At 27.5% G+C, this 15267-nt stretch overlaps 2 protein-coding genes across 2 annotated transcripts in view; one reads left to right on the forward strand and one right to left on the reverse strand.

Moving 5' to 3' along the window:
• The window catches only part of LOC107448722 (mitochondrial GTPase 1), a 28314-nt gene extending 16107 nt beyond the window's left edge, over window positions 1-12207 (reverse strand). Inside the window, exons 1-6 of the mRNA XM_087168749.1 lie at window positions 11753-12207; window positions 8611-8675; window positions 7031-7225; window positions 4497-4553; window positions 636-726; window positions 487-548 (exon numbers count right to left, since the gene is read on the reverse strand). Of these exons, the coding sequence (XP_087024875.1) occupies window positions 487-548; window positions 636-726; window positions 4497-4553; window positions 7031-7225; window positions 8611-8675; window positions 11753-11870 (588 nt within the window). The 5' untranslated portion in view covers window positions 11871-12207. The remainder of the gene's footprint in view (window positions 1-486; window positions 549-635; window positions 727-4496; window positions 4554-7030; window positions 7226-8610; window positions 8676-11752) is intronic.
• A 55-nt stretch (window positions 12208-12262) lies between these two features.
• Window positions 12263-12794, forward strand: ND-13B (NADH dehydrogenase (ubiquinone) subunit ND-13B). The gene has a single exon (XM_016064022.5). The coding sequence runs from the start codon at window positions 12330-12332 to the stop codon at window positions 12678-12680; it is 351 nt and encodes a 116-aa protein (XP_015919508.2). The 5' UTR covers window positions 12263-12329; the 3' UTR covers window positions 12681-12794.
• The last annotated feature ends 2473 nt before the right edge of the window (window positions 12795-15267 follow it).

Raw genomic sequence — 15267 nt, forward strand, 5'->3', positions numbered from 1 at the left:
TGTTGGCAAAATCAACAGTAAATGAAAATTTAATAATCTTCAAATGCTGTCAAAAACAAAGCAATGTTGTACTAAAAATGTAACTGAAATAAAAGGATAAATAGCTTAACATATTGGAATGCTACTTTAAAGGTAAGAAAATGTAAATAAAACACTAAGAACAAAAGAAAAAATATGCTGCAAACTATATTGTAAATATTTTTCAGAATAAACCATTTTGATCCTGTCATTAGTTCCGTTTCTGAATATTTTACATGATACATATTTTTTAGAATGCCAAATTATTTACTTTATTGACTAAAAAGGAAACAAAAAATATAAATCTTAACATATCAACTCTTTGATGTAACTAATTCATTGGTGTCTTCAGCCATGTTCAAAATTTGAAGGTTTCATTTTTTGAGAATATTGAAAAGAATTGTAATACAAATTTTTTATATTTTAATTAATTATAAATATAGAGTTAATGAAGAAAATATTACATACCTTAATTTTCTCCAAAACAGATTTAGTGATGCCTGGAACAGCCCCCACGTGTGAAGCTTTTTCTTAAAAATAAATTAATAAGATCACACTTTTTGATTAAATAATACAAAACTAGCAATAAAAATTAGGACTTTTTTGCTGTTCCTTACTTTTTTTTAGATGAATATTTCTGAGTTTATTTATTATAGAAGATTTTCCTACATTTGGAATTCCTATCACCATTAGAGCAAAGTCTGCAGCCTTAAATTTAAATGCATCCAGATTAACATAGAGATCACAAAACAATAAATAAGGAAATAAATATAATAAATAAATAACTAAATTTAAAAAAATAAATAAATATATAATTACAACACTAAGATACATTAATATAGCAATAAAAACTTTTCTTTTTTGCTTTTTAAAGTGTTTAGTACAAGAAAAAGAACTTCAAAATTGAAATTTAAAAAAAATATATAAAATGTTTTGCCAGAAAATGATTGTAAAAAACTTTATCTATACTAATAAGATATGACAATCTAAATGCTATTATAGTAATGTGTAATATAATACAGCAGAGTTTTGTTAATCTGAGTTGGAGGTAAATGGGATAAATAAATAGAAATAAAGCAATTTTTAAATTTCAGCACAGTTAAATGTTCTTTGATGGCTAGTAAAAATCTGCAGTGATGAATTTTTTTAAACAATGTAGCCATCTACGACAATACCTTCTTAAACATTGTAGCACTTGATTCATAGGCTCAATTGAGAAGTCATGATAAAAACATTGCAAGAATCTCATCACAATTTAGTTCCTCCTCCCTTGGATGTGAAACCCTGTTATGTATGGTTAAGATGGCTTTACAAGGCAGAAGTAATAATTCTTTCTTGAGTCATGTAAGCATTAGTCATTCTATGGATACTGAACTGCTTTTTTTTTTCCTCACTTATTCAGATTAAGAGAAACTCCAGACTCAAATTATTAAAACTCTACTGTAATCATTCTTTAAAATGCATGCGCATGATATATGGGTGATTCTTTGGAAACATGACAATTCGGACCAAACAATTTCTTCAAATTTAAAGTCTTCAAAATAATCTAAATTTTTTCTTCTTTTTTTTGTATAATTCTTTGGTTACATTTATTAATATCTTACAGACAGCTATTTATAGACATTTGCTCAAGATAAAAAATAAAATAGAAATTCACCAAATCTTCAATGCCAGGAAAATGACATATTAGCTTAGAAGTTTAAAAAACAGTCATTTTAAGTTAATAGTAAGTAACTCAACTTAAGCCTTTATGTTAGATGGACCATAAATTACTTAAATCAATTCTTCTTATCCACTGTAGAAAGAATTAGATAAAAAAAATTGAGCTAAAAAAAATTAGATATTGAAATTTTATGGGAAGTTTTGAAGTTAGTTATGATTGGAAACATTGTTTGTGGCATGCCAGAAACATAAAATTTTGAAGTTCAATTCAATTTTTTAACTATACAAAACAGTCAATGCTAGTGTAAAGTCATTTTAAAATGATAACAGCAATGCTATTTATTAATTTTTTTTAAAAGAAAGTTCTTTTAGTATTATAGTATTACATCTTGGAGCAAGGGACAGTGAATTCTCATATTTCGTGAGAATCACCCACATACACAAAGATAAATATTTAAACTCTCTATCAGGGGTGCAGAATATGTCCACGCATGTAAAAAAAATTACAGGGAAAATTTAGGCAGCCCTGGGAATGACTTCGATCAAATTAAAAATAATGATAAAAAAATTCTCACAAAATTTTTATCGTAAAAACAAAATGAGTCTCTTTACAAAATTTTTCCCTGTTTAAAAAAAAAAAAAAAAAACTGCTAGTTAAATATCAGAATCAAAGTATTTTTTTTTTTTTTTTGAATATCCAAAATCAAATATGTTAATTTCAGCACTGATTTTTTTCCACTTTGAAAGAGAAATTAAAATTCAAGCTCTTACAAAAAAAGTCTCATTTTTCTTCTTCTATGGCGTGATTTACTTGAGGCCTTCAATAAGTAAAGACGTGTTAACACAATTTACAGAGACACTATTCCATGTGGTTTAAAGAAATTAAATGTTGAGATTCATATTCTAATAAATATGATTTAAAAACCAAATGTCATGAAACAAGCAATTTAAAAATTAAAAATCACGACCTGTATACCTGCGTTTTTAAAATCCAATTTCCTGATTTGAATTCACATGATTTGAGAATTAGACATCCTGATTCGTACTCTTGCGTATTAAAATTACTCCACATGATTCAAATTAACATGATTTGAAAATCCAAAGTGATGATTCATGGTCACACATTTTTAAAATCCAATATTGTAATTTGTATTCACAGGATTTTAAAATCAAACATTGCATTTCATATTTGCGTGATTTAAAAGCCGCACATTGTGAACAGTATTCATGCAATATCAAAATTACATACCGCGGTTAATATTTACGCAAATTAAAAATTCAAACATCTTGTTTCTATTCAAGCAATTTAAATATCTGTCTTCAGGCTATCAACTACTAAGATTTATAGACATTTTGGAAATCATAACAAAATTCAATTGTTCCCCTCAAAATGTAAATGCTTATTTTAGACAGTTTTCAGGGGTATGTCCCAACATTTTGTGAAAGGACCTGTTTTTGTAAAATTATGACAAAACTACTGGTAATTTGTGAATATAAAATAAAGGTTAAGTCACATTCTTTCAACCAAGGTCTTGCTTTTGTGAATTTGTGCAAAAAGGGTCCTGTCATTGCAAAAAACTTTTTCAAGGAATTTTTACATTGTAAATAGATACAAGATTATGCTCAACACTGCAAAATTATAATAAAAATAATTAAATTTTCAAAAATAAACAGCAATTGCTGCTTCTAAATTAGAGATGCAAAATACAAATATTTGGTATTTAGCCTATACTGCTGAACACAGAATATTCATCATTTTGGACGAATAATGGAAGAATCATCTGTCGAAGACAAAACTTAGTTTGTTTACAACTCGTCTTTCTTTTTTTTTCCCCTGAGAAGGGTTTATTCAATTAACAAAACAATAATGAAGATAAGCAAATTTGTGAAGGGTCCGATTAAAAGATAAATTATTTTGTGAAGGGTCAGTTTTTAAGTTAAAATATTTTGTGAAAGGTCCGTTTTTATAAAAAGAATTTTTCTGAGGGGTCCGTTAACAGACACAAATTTTTTCTAAACAGACCCCTGGTTTTTGATTGCTTTTCATCAATAAAAAGCATAATAAATATTTTTTTCAGAACAAATGAAAAATGGTGAACTTAGAGAAATTTTTCTTACACTGTGCATGGAAAAAACGACATTAACAGTGTTCATCAGTAAAGGCCTTTAATCGATGAAAGTCTTCAAAAAGTCTTAAGACTTCTTAAGGTTTCGAGTGGAACCTTAAATTTAGTTTTAGAAATTATTACCATTTCAATACATTTTCATTTTGATTAATTTAAACACCTATGGTAATTTTTAATTTATACAAGAATTGTGTAAACTCAGATGAAATTTTTTTCCTTGCTAATAAAGAAAAGATTATTAAAAAGTTTTATCATCATACAAACTTTACATTCTAAAAGTATTTTGAAAAAGTCGTTAAAAATTTGAAGCAAAAAAAAAAAAAAAAATTTGCCGAATTTTGTGACAAATCAAATCTAGAAAAATCTGTTTTGAGAAATAGAATGTGAGAATTTTATGCACCCCTACAAAAGGAATTATACCCTTCTTTTTTGTAAACATTAAAAAATGCACATCGCTGAAATGCTTGAATAAATTCATTTTTAATCAGATTTTTCAAAAAAGCTGAACATTTAATTAAAAATTAATTAACATACTTTATAATAGAAATAAAACATAACCAAGAAATGTGTACAGTATTTTAAAAATAATCTAATAAAATAGCATAAAGAATTTGGTGGTAAAAAAACACTATACATAAGAGCAATGCAACAAAGTATACCTTAACAGTAAAATAAAAAAAGTTTACTTACCATGCCTTTTTGATACTTTGAAGACATCTCAATTAACTCCAACACTGTTGGAATAATCTGAAATTAACAATTATTAAAATTTAGAAATACTAAACACAAAATATTAGTTTTTTTTATTTCATAATGTATTTAAATTTTCATATTCATTTATTAAATAAATCTTTAGATAAAACTAACATACACATGAGTTAAGTAGAATATGTATGAATAATATTCTGTACAGTACAGATCACTTATAAATTTAACATTTTAAAACTTGTCTAGTTAATGAAAAAAATATATCCCTTACTTTGGCACTGAAATTTATAAGAAACTAAACATTACATAACAGAAAGAGAGGAGAAAGAAAAATACTGATACAGAGGAAATAAATTCTAATACCACATGTCAGCAGTTATGTGAAATAAAAAAAATTAAGAGTAATTCACTCCTTTATTCATTTTAAAGGAGTGAAATATAATACCAAGGAGTAAACTCAGAAACCAAGATTAAACTCGTAAATTACCACCATCCTCAAACACATATTAATTTAATATATATTATTTCGGTAAAGTAACTTTTTTAAAATTATTGATTATTTAATTTAAAACGCTATTCCTCATTATTAAAAACTAAACTAAATTCAATGGTGTGACAGCCCATGGTGGGCTGAGGTCTACTGTGCTCACCCGTTTTCTAGACCTTGGGCTCTGTTGTGCAAAAGCAGAATGATGTTTCAGTCAGGTGGTCAGCCTGTTCACGGAATTCCCAGTGTTTAAACTGCAAGATGCATTTTATTGACTCACTGAATGAAAGATTGGGTCAACATTGCCAGTTTCGAGGAGAGAACCCTGGACCTGTGGCATGGGAACATGAAGCACTAGCAGTTAGCTACCAGGCCTCATTCCTCATTATTAGTAGGTCCAAAATTCATGTCTAAATTAACACTATCATGGCACTAAAAAGGGAGATCTTTAGCAATATAATCTACAATGGTGATCTAAACATTTATCCACAAGCAAAGTTCCTTCTTTAAAAAATTTGATTGTATTATATGTTCAAAAACCCTTTTTCTGTTGTGGAAACCTTGAGAAAACTTTGAAAATAGCAGATGCATAAGAAAAATACACACAGAAAAAAATTCAAACAATTAACAAAAAATTCATAGATAATACAATCACATTATGTATTAAAAAAACTTCATTGACTTTAAATATATGTAGACGGAAATAAAATTCTACATGTTTCAAACACTCAAAAATAGGCACCCATATTCAAGACCATGTTAAGACTTGCCAGAAATGAATGGAAAGAAGCAAAAGTCTTATTCATTTAACATTAACAATCATTTGTTTAATGCAATCATATGTAAAAAAAAAAAGAAAATAATTTTTTTTCTCAATAATATGTAATAATGTATCGGAGATAAAAAAAAAATTATCTTAAGCCCACCATAAAGACTGGCAAAGACTGTTATTGTGCTGCAATTGTAGTCTCTCTTTGTAAATAGATTCTTTGAAAATTAATCTTCAGAACTAATTATAGAAAAATCGTTGATTACATTTGAAACCCATAATCTAGCCATATTCAATTTGATACTAATCAGAGGTAAATAACAAAACCCATAAAATCAAACATTGGTTGTTTAAACAAAATATTATGGAAAACACAATTTAATGGCAATTTTAAATGTTTTGAATAATAGGAAAATTTTATATTATTTTAATTTATATTAAATTATTATATAATATTTTTATATGATTTTTATATAATAATTATATATTAAATTAAATTAATTATATATAATATTATTTTAATTTATAAATTAAAATAATTTAATATATAATTTATTTAATTTAATTTATATTGTTTCATATTTAAAGAACAATTTCATATTCAATATGTCAATTCATATTGATTTAAATAAAAAAAAATTACAATTTTGGGATAGTTTGGGTAATATTTACAGATACACAATCTTGACACAATTCCAAAACTTATGAATCCATTCAGAATAAATGTATGAATTCATTTATCATCAATATCAAAAACAGTTAATAGTCATTAAAAAGTATTTATTATTTACAAGTTTAGTGAAGAACAAGCTTTATAGTTCTGTGCTTAAATTTAACAATCTTTGCAAACATTTAAAAAAAGGACAAAAAATTGCACTAGGAAACACCTTTAAAATCACAAAAACTACAGCTAGAGTATGTTATTTCTTTTATTGAAAGTTACCCAGCGAATTTTTTTCTCTTTTGTTAACCGCACAGAAAATTTAAAAAATTATCCAAACATATTATTACATCTTATTTTTATTTTCAGCATACACTTTTATTTAAATTTTAAATTAGCTCGATATTTGATTACATAATATTAAGAAAACTCTTGTCAACTGGGTACTGTATAATGCAGACTTACCACATTTCATCTAAAAAACATTTAGTGGATTTTTCCAAAGGGCTTGAAAGCATGTGTTTCAATAAAGAATAATGCATAATGTAATAAAAAATTTTTTTACAAAATCAATACAAAAGAAGATACACATGGCTTACTTTATCAACTCCACTTTTCCTATTGGCTTTACAATTCGTAAATAATACATTTTGGATATTTTCCTTTAAAAGCCTGTCTTTGATTTTCTTTCGATAGGAGTACTCTATTTTATCACATTTGTTTAAAACTAACAGATGAGGTTTCACTGCAGTAAGCATAGAGTAGAATTTTGGATTACGACCACTAAAAGGAATCTATAAGTTAATTAAGAACAAAATATTGAATAAAATGACACATTAATACATTGGGTACTCTAGTTTAATGAAATGCTAACTACAACAAGATTTTTTTTTTAAAAAAAACTTGCCAGCTAAATATTAAAAAATCTATAAAAAAACTCTATTGTTACCAGTAGTAAGAAATTTTTCCTAAACTTTTTTAAAAATCCTTATGGAGGCAATAAGAAAAAAAAAAATATTCCAGAAATAAAAACACTTCTTTAATTTAATTGTTCAATAACTATGTAACGATAAACAATGAAAGGAAACAATATGTTGTTCCTCATCTCCTACACCATAAATTACACAACTAGTTAAAACCATGGAAGGCTACACCAGAATTGATTGATAAGAAATTGCAGATAGTCACTGAAATGAACAATCAAAGATGTTGCTATACACAAGAGGTAGTCAAGTTGGTCCCTACTGCCTGATCGTTGCTGCTCCAGCTTGTGTGGTGTGTGAATGGAATTTTGACTAATACTAAAGAAATTTTCTATTTTTCAATGCAATTAAAATTTTAAAAACATTAAAATAGGAGATTTTTAAAGTATTGCAAGAATAACTTTTACAGCATGATTTGAAAACCTTTTTATAAAATTCGATATTTAATAAAGAGTTAAAAAGTAGTTTCTTAATTCGTTTTATGTTTGATATTTCATTGTTATGAATGAAGTCTGCACCATCACGAATTATATAAAATCAGAGCCACCAAGCGGTGCTGTGATAAAGAGTCAATTAGCCAGCATGAGACTATAATTTTCAGAAACAAGGAGACTGAAGGGATTTTTTTTTCAGGCAGAAGAAAAACTTGAGAGCATCTTGTAGAATGTTTAAGTTTCAGAAATTTTTTCACAGATTAAGATAATTTTTCCCACTTTAATTTTCTGCAACTCTTTTTAAATAAAAAATTTTTTTTCTTAAAAAACAATTACTAAGGTAAATAATTTATTTTATATGCTTTACTTTACATATCGTTACTGAGGAAACTTAGAATATGTTGATAAATTGCAAACTTTGTAGCAGTCAAAAGATGCTATAGTGATAATTTATTTAGCACTATACCAGATGTTTTGTACACAGAACAACTGAAAAATTCAATTATTTTAGTAATAATAATAACTTTCATCGGGTAAAATAACTTTTTTTGATAATTCCAAACAACTTGTGTTTAATGAGCTCGATGATTTGTTCCATGTATTCTCATTATATTAGTTCCATCGTTCATGGCATTTAAAAAATAAAGAGCTCGTCAAGATTAAACAGATACAACTTAACATAAAAACAAACAAAAATTCTGATAAAAATTTTGTAGAATATTGACAACAAATGTAAAATAACGTAAGCTACAAAAAGGATACTCTAGCATCATGAACTTCAATGATACAATCAACAACAGCTAACTTGGCTTGCATTTGTAAAATACCTATTAACAGAAAAGATTATTCAAACATCCGAAATGAAATTTCTCTATTGTAAATTTTATTGGTTCTTTAAGGTGGGTTTAAATAAATGTGGAACAGGAGGAGTATAATTTCAATATTATTGTATTAAAGTTTTATATATATATATATATATATATATATATATATATATAAATTTTGGGTTTTATAGGGATATGTGGTAGTGAGTAATTTATAATAGTTTTTGCTGAGTTTGAAATGGAATCTGAATTCACCTAAGTATGTAGTTGTTTTGAAATTTTATGTGTGCTTTTGATATCAAGCATTTTTGGATTGCTATTGTGAACGACGATGGCCTCAGAAGATTTTTGAAGAAGATGTATCAAAATTAAATATTCTCTACCTTTTATCATTTAGAAGACTTTTAAAGAAGATTTGTGAAAATGGATTCATGTTGCTTCTTTTAATTTTACGTAGAGGTATAAAATTGCTGCCTAGTGAAATGATTTAATATAAATCTGCAGTATTTTCTTTTATGAACTGTATTTTAAAATTAAAAAATGTCTGTTTTAGAGGTAAAATTTTAATTTAATAGAGTTGCTTTATTTGATTCCGTTATTGCATGGTATAAAATTGGCACTAATCAAATAGTGCCAAATGTGGTTGGTTATAAAAAATTTTTTTTCCAGAAAATGGGTGCGTCTACAGATATTTCCAAATACTTATTTACATCATAAATTCTCTTCAGAAGATATCTAAATATGGATATCATTTATTTGACACATTAGATAAGAAATCAGTTGCAATGTTAGTACAATGTGTTAAAATGTTAGTCTATGCAATGTTACTACAATATTAGTACTTTATCTAATTTACTCAGTTAAACTCTTACAAAATAATCAATGCAAAGAGATAAAACACATTCCCAACTATTAAAATAAATGCAATAAATAAAACATAAAAGAAAGCAAAACATTTTCAAGCATTATTCAGATTAAAATGAAAACTCTATTAATCAAACTGCAAAAAATAACACTTTCGTACAGTTTGATTTGGATATAGGTTTCTCGCTACCTTATCATCTATTCTCACTGAATTCAGATTGGTAGACATGATTACATTAGACCAAACAAGTTTTCAACTTAATTTTTCACCCCCACAAAAATTAGAAAGTTAGAGCTTGATTGGTACATTCATCAATCAATCTGGATGCAGTAAGAAAATTTTCCAATGAATAATTAAATATATTTTATTATTACCTTTCGAAGTTTATAATTCAGCGTAAAAAAAAGCCATCTCCCTTTTTTTTTTTTTTTTAACTCACCCGTTTAACAGCGTTACCAATCAACTCTGACAGAAATTAATGTTGTTAACAATAAGGTTTCTCCTAAAGCTTATTTACATCTTGAGTTCTCTTTAGAAATCAGTTAGATAAACATTTAGACAAGCTTCATAGCATTAATAGACACCCCTTAAAATCACTCCAAATGAAAAAAAAAAAAAAAAAAACATACATTATCCTTAAAGTTTTTGTTATTGACAGAATATAGGTATCGTGATCTGTCACACCAACTACAATTTATACGACTTGGAATGAATTTTAAACTTTCAAATCTTTCGAAAAATACATGCAAAGGAAATTTTTTTCATAACTGCTGAACAGCAGACTCAACTTTTATGGGTTTACGACAACTTGGTATTATGAATTACACCCTTTGAATTGATCCCCTTTTGTGACGTCTTTTATAGATTCTCGCAAGCAACTGCCCGAAAGTTGCCAAGACTGAGCGATTCTTTTGGCATAGAATATGATACAGAAATCTTACCTAGAATTACATAAAGAGGCCCAAAACTAATTATTTATTGATATAAAAAGCGAACATTTAAAAAGAAAAAATTATTTCCGCTGACCTTAATGATTGCAAACAGATTGAGGATGAGCAATTCAGTGGAGTGAAAAGTACTGCAGAGACTGATTGTAGATGCATCAGGGTGCATAGCCAAATTATTCAACAAAAAATAAACACCTTTTAAGCACTCAAAAAATATTTTTAAGCACTTTAAAAAAATATCATAACTAGGCAGGGTAGGAAAGTTTTTGACAATTGACAGTTTTATTTTGTTTTAACCGTCATGTTGAAAGAAAGAAAAAACCTTTTGGCATTGTTTTTGACAGATGTCAAAAATCATGAAATTTTGAATCATGTAAAACGAATGGCGTTTTCATACGCTACAGACTGACAATACACTGAAGTAGATTGGGGCTGAATTAATTGTGAAAACTTGTTGCCAAAAACCATGAAATTTTGAATCATGTAATACAAATGGCGTTTTCATACGCTACAGACTGACAATACACTGAAAAAAATTGGAGCTGAATTAATTGTGAAAACTTGAAAAACACAATGTGAACAGTGTCTTTTTGCATAATTCATAGCGAAAATGAGCATGGTAAAATCTCATTTTGAAAAAGGGAAAATTAAGCACTTTTTAAAAACGCTATGCACCCTAGAAATAAAATTTTCTCGTCTATTTAAAATTCAAGGTATTGAACAGTTTTCAATAAAACCCTGACCAAAACCAAATTGAAATTTTTAAGATCTTAGCCCTGGTCTGCATATTGCCTATTAAAAGGCTACATTTGTCTGTCAGTCTATTGTTTGACTTGTCCAGTTCAGAATATGAAATTTTCATTCTTGAAAAGAAGAATGGTCACTTGCTTTTTGGAAAAGATCTCTGATTTACAATCATAAACATGGCTCAAAATTAATAATGGTCCGTTGGTCCAAGACTAAAATTAAACTAATTTCACCATATCCTATATTAAATTATAAACAGAATATATCCTGTTATGATTATGTAGACTTCATATTTTTGGACTGTGTATTAACCCAGAATAGGACATTTCTTCATTGCTGTGAACTTTACGCCTAATTTGTACAGTAATCTTTCAATTAAATCCATTTTAAAAATATTTTTTTTAAAAAATTAAAATCTAATAGTGACATGAAAAGGAACCAGTGAAAATGTGTAAGGACTAGTAATATCTTTCAGTTACTGTTCTTTTAAAACTGGTGATAGAAAAAGTAGAAATATTAACCTTTATACATATGTCCTGGGAACCATGCTTGGCTCTCCGGTTTCCCGTATTTGCTAATAAAAGTATCGCGAAATGTAGATAAATGTCGACAAAAAACGAAATTTATTGGAAGTCTCATTTAAAAATAATAATTTAATAGAAAAACTTAAGACAAAAATCTATTTTTTAAAAACCATGAACTATTTAACTATAGCTCACAAACATTTTATTAAAAGAAAATCATTTATAGAATCTAAAGTTGAGCAGCATTGAAATTACCGAAATTTTTGTTTGTTTACAAGCAATTTTTACTGTGATTGCGGTCATGACTAATAAAGAGAGGATGAAATATCTTAAATTTCTGTAAACTATTTATTATTTTAAAGATAAAATTCAAAAGTTCAAAACTTTGTATCACAATTAATGCAAGCTTTTCATTGAATAAATTTTTGCATTGATTGATTATGAAAGAACAAGCTATTCCGCTAGCTGTGCAGCCTCACTTTCGACCAAAAAAGCGAAATAAGCAGGTAGAAATAAGTCGATATAGTCCATAAAATTTCAAGTGAAAAATAATTATAAATAAACAAACATCAAAATGTCCGGAGCTGTTAAAAAATGCACCCAATTAACGGGTTTAGCAGTTTCTAAACATCCTCACCGTGTATTAACACAACTATACAACAAAATATTACGCTCTTTAGAAAACATCCCTAAGGAGGCTGCCTATCGTCAACATACATCAAAATTGGTTCAAGAGCGACTTGCTTTGGTGACCTCTGAATCTGATGTAGCGAAGTTGGAAGAAAAAATTAACGGAGGTCAAGTTGAAGAACTTATTCTACAGGCAGAGAAAGAATTGATGTTAACTAGGAAGATGATCACTTGGAAGCCATGGCAAAATCTGGAAACTGAAGTTCCTGCAAATCAATGGAAATGGCCTATGTAGCTTTGATGTCTATAGTCTTTTTGTTACCAGATTTAAATTTGGCTGTTGTTAAATAAGATTTAATATGTTTAGTGTACTATTATTTGTAGGAATAATAAATATCTTACTATAATAGTTTTAGATAAGCTTCCTTTAACATTTTTTTTTTTTTTTAGATTGATGTGCTTTTATTTTAAAATTTTTTGAGTTCTACCTAAATTTGGTTTAAAAACGAAGATAATATTTGACAACCATTGAAGGCTTCTGGAATCTTGAGATTCTGTTTTATGCAGGGCTCTGTACTTTCATCTGAATTAAAATAATTCTTTTTGTATAGCCAATAGCCACAACAGTCTTTTGAGTAAGGTTGAGTATATTTCCCTACAGGGATATGTGGCGCCAACTACAATCGCCAAGGTGCCAAATAGCTTTAAACTTGCAATTTCTATTAATAAAATAATGTGTAGATGTTTGCTTGGGGATAGCTATGAGTTTTTCTAGTTGGTCCCTGTTCTATGATGTTTTTTTTTTTTTTCTAGTTTCTGTCGGGCCACTGACCGGAAGTTGCTAGGCCTTAATGATTATTCTGCCACAGATCACGACACAGAAATATCTTCTTTAAGGTTTCCATATTGATATGTGCAAATGTAATCACCATTTTGGTCCGAGAGAAACTGAAAAAAAAATCACAGAAGGAAATCAGCTTAAAAGGAACTTGTAGCCTTCCTCTAGCATACCTCTCTCTATATTTTTTTATAAAGTTATTGATAATATGAAATATCTGGCTCTAATAGTGTTTCAGTTGGTATAGGCAGGTATCAATACAGAAGTATCCCCTTCTATAGGAGCAATTCCTATGGTACTTTTATATAAATACTGGCCATAGAACCTCTATCATATTCTAACTGAGAATAGAATATAAAAATTATTTCTAGCTCGGATCATAAATTAATAATGTATGGTAGAGTGTAATGATTGCTTAGTTATGTAGAGTAAGAGTTCAACAAATTTAATAATACACTTCTTATATTTTCTTTGAATGTAGCAATATTGGCTTGAATTCACTGATAAAGCATGTGCTGGGTGGAGCCTATCAACGTTTTAATTTTTGATGTAAATATTTGCCACAACCTTTGTTGATTTGTAAAGAACTAAGTGTAACCGGTGTTTTGTCACAAATCATGCTTAACTGTTGGTGCATGTGTGAAGAACAAGCAAGCTTCAGAACTGGGTTTTTTTCCTTCAGATTTTGAACAAAATTGTGGGAAATTTTTGCATTTGGCTGTATTTGGTTAACAGTCAACTTGGATCACTCACAAAACGAAAAGATCCTATATTATTCTTTGTGTTTTTTATAACATTTATGAGCAAATTAGGTAATGTCTTTTTAAAATACTTTTGTCTACTTTATATTTTTTACTTCTCTCAAGCCAAAAACAATATAATTTGTGGAAACTTTACAAACAATTTTGATATTTTAAAACTATATTTAATTTGGAGAACGAAATCAAAGTAATGTAATAAGTAAGGCCTGGATTTTGATGACATTTGCATTTTTGGACATTTTTTGTCCTTTAGAGCATTTATTGGTATTTTAAAGCATTTTTTAATTTTTTCCAATTTTTATCATATTTTGGGGCATTTTTATTAACATGAAATTCAAGATTTATCTTATAATTTTACATTTCATATTGTAATTCTCAATACCACCTGCATGTCATTATGTTTTTCCATTATGTTATTGATTGATATAAAATCTTTAGAAGTAAGTCTTTGTTACAGCTTTCCTTTTTTTTTTTTTTTTTTTTTTTTGTTATTTTAGGATATATAACATATTTTTCAAACTTTAATGAACGTAGAAGAAGTATCGCATTGCTTTATATTTTATTAAATGACTCATAATAATTTTAAAGAGTAAAACATTGTTTTAGTTCAATATTTTTACTTTATTTAAGTCATGTCATAAGGCATTTTTAGCGCAATTTTTGCATTTTTAAGAGAATTTTTGAACTTTTTAATGGCATTAGTTGAGATTTTTTAGGTCATAGAAATCCGGGCTCTAGTAATAAGCATGAATAATAATTTAGTGGTGTTACCAGGTTTTACCCTCTGAGCATTAGTTCCAATTTTTTTTCGAAATTTTAGTTGCAGACGTGCATGGAAAATCAAAAAAGTTTTTTTTTTCCATGTTGTTGGAGGGGAAAACAGTAAGAAAAACTAATGTGAAATTATTTTCTAGGAAGGTTTATAATCCACTTGGAGGGTTAATATGGCAAATCCAGTTTTTCTTCTTAATTTATAAATATTCTTATTTTTTTTTTTTTTTTTTAAATAAGGCTTATATTTTGGATGATTTTTATCCATTTATACTTTGTGTAAGTTTTAAAATTTCATGAAATAAGAATAGAAAGAAATATATGGATTCCTTGTTTCTGAAAATTAAAATTGGAATATATAATTTCTTAAAAACAGAAATTGGCCAATATTAATTAATGTCCATAGCTGCACTTTTTTCCTGAAAACCTCAGGTATTTATTTCCTGGAGCCTCTATCATCCCTATTACTTCTTACGAAAAAAATGTGTTTAGCTTGTATAGAAAAGGGAATT

Source organism: Parasteatoda tepidariorum, chromosome 1 (assembly GCF_982258835.1).
Source record: "Parasteatoda tepidariorum strain Cologne lab strain chromosome 1, Ptep-v5.0, whole genome shotgun sequence".
NCBI lineage: Eukaryota > Metazoa > Arthropoda > Arachnida > Araneae > Theridiidae > Parasteatoda > Parasteatoda tepidariorum.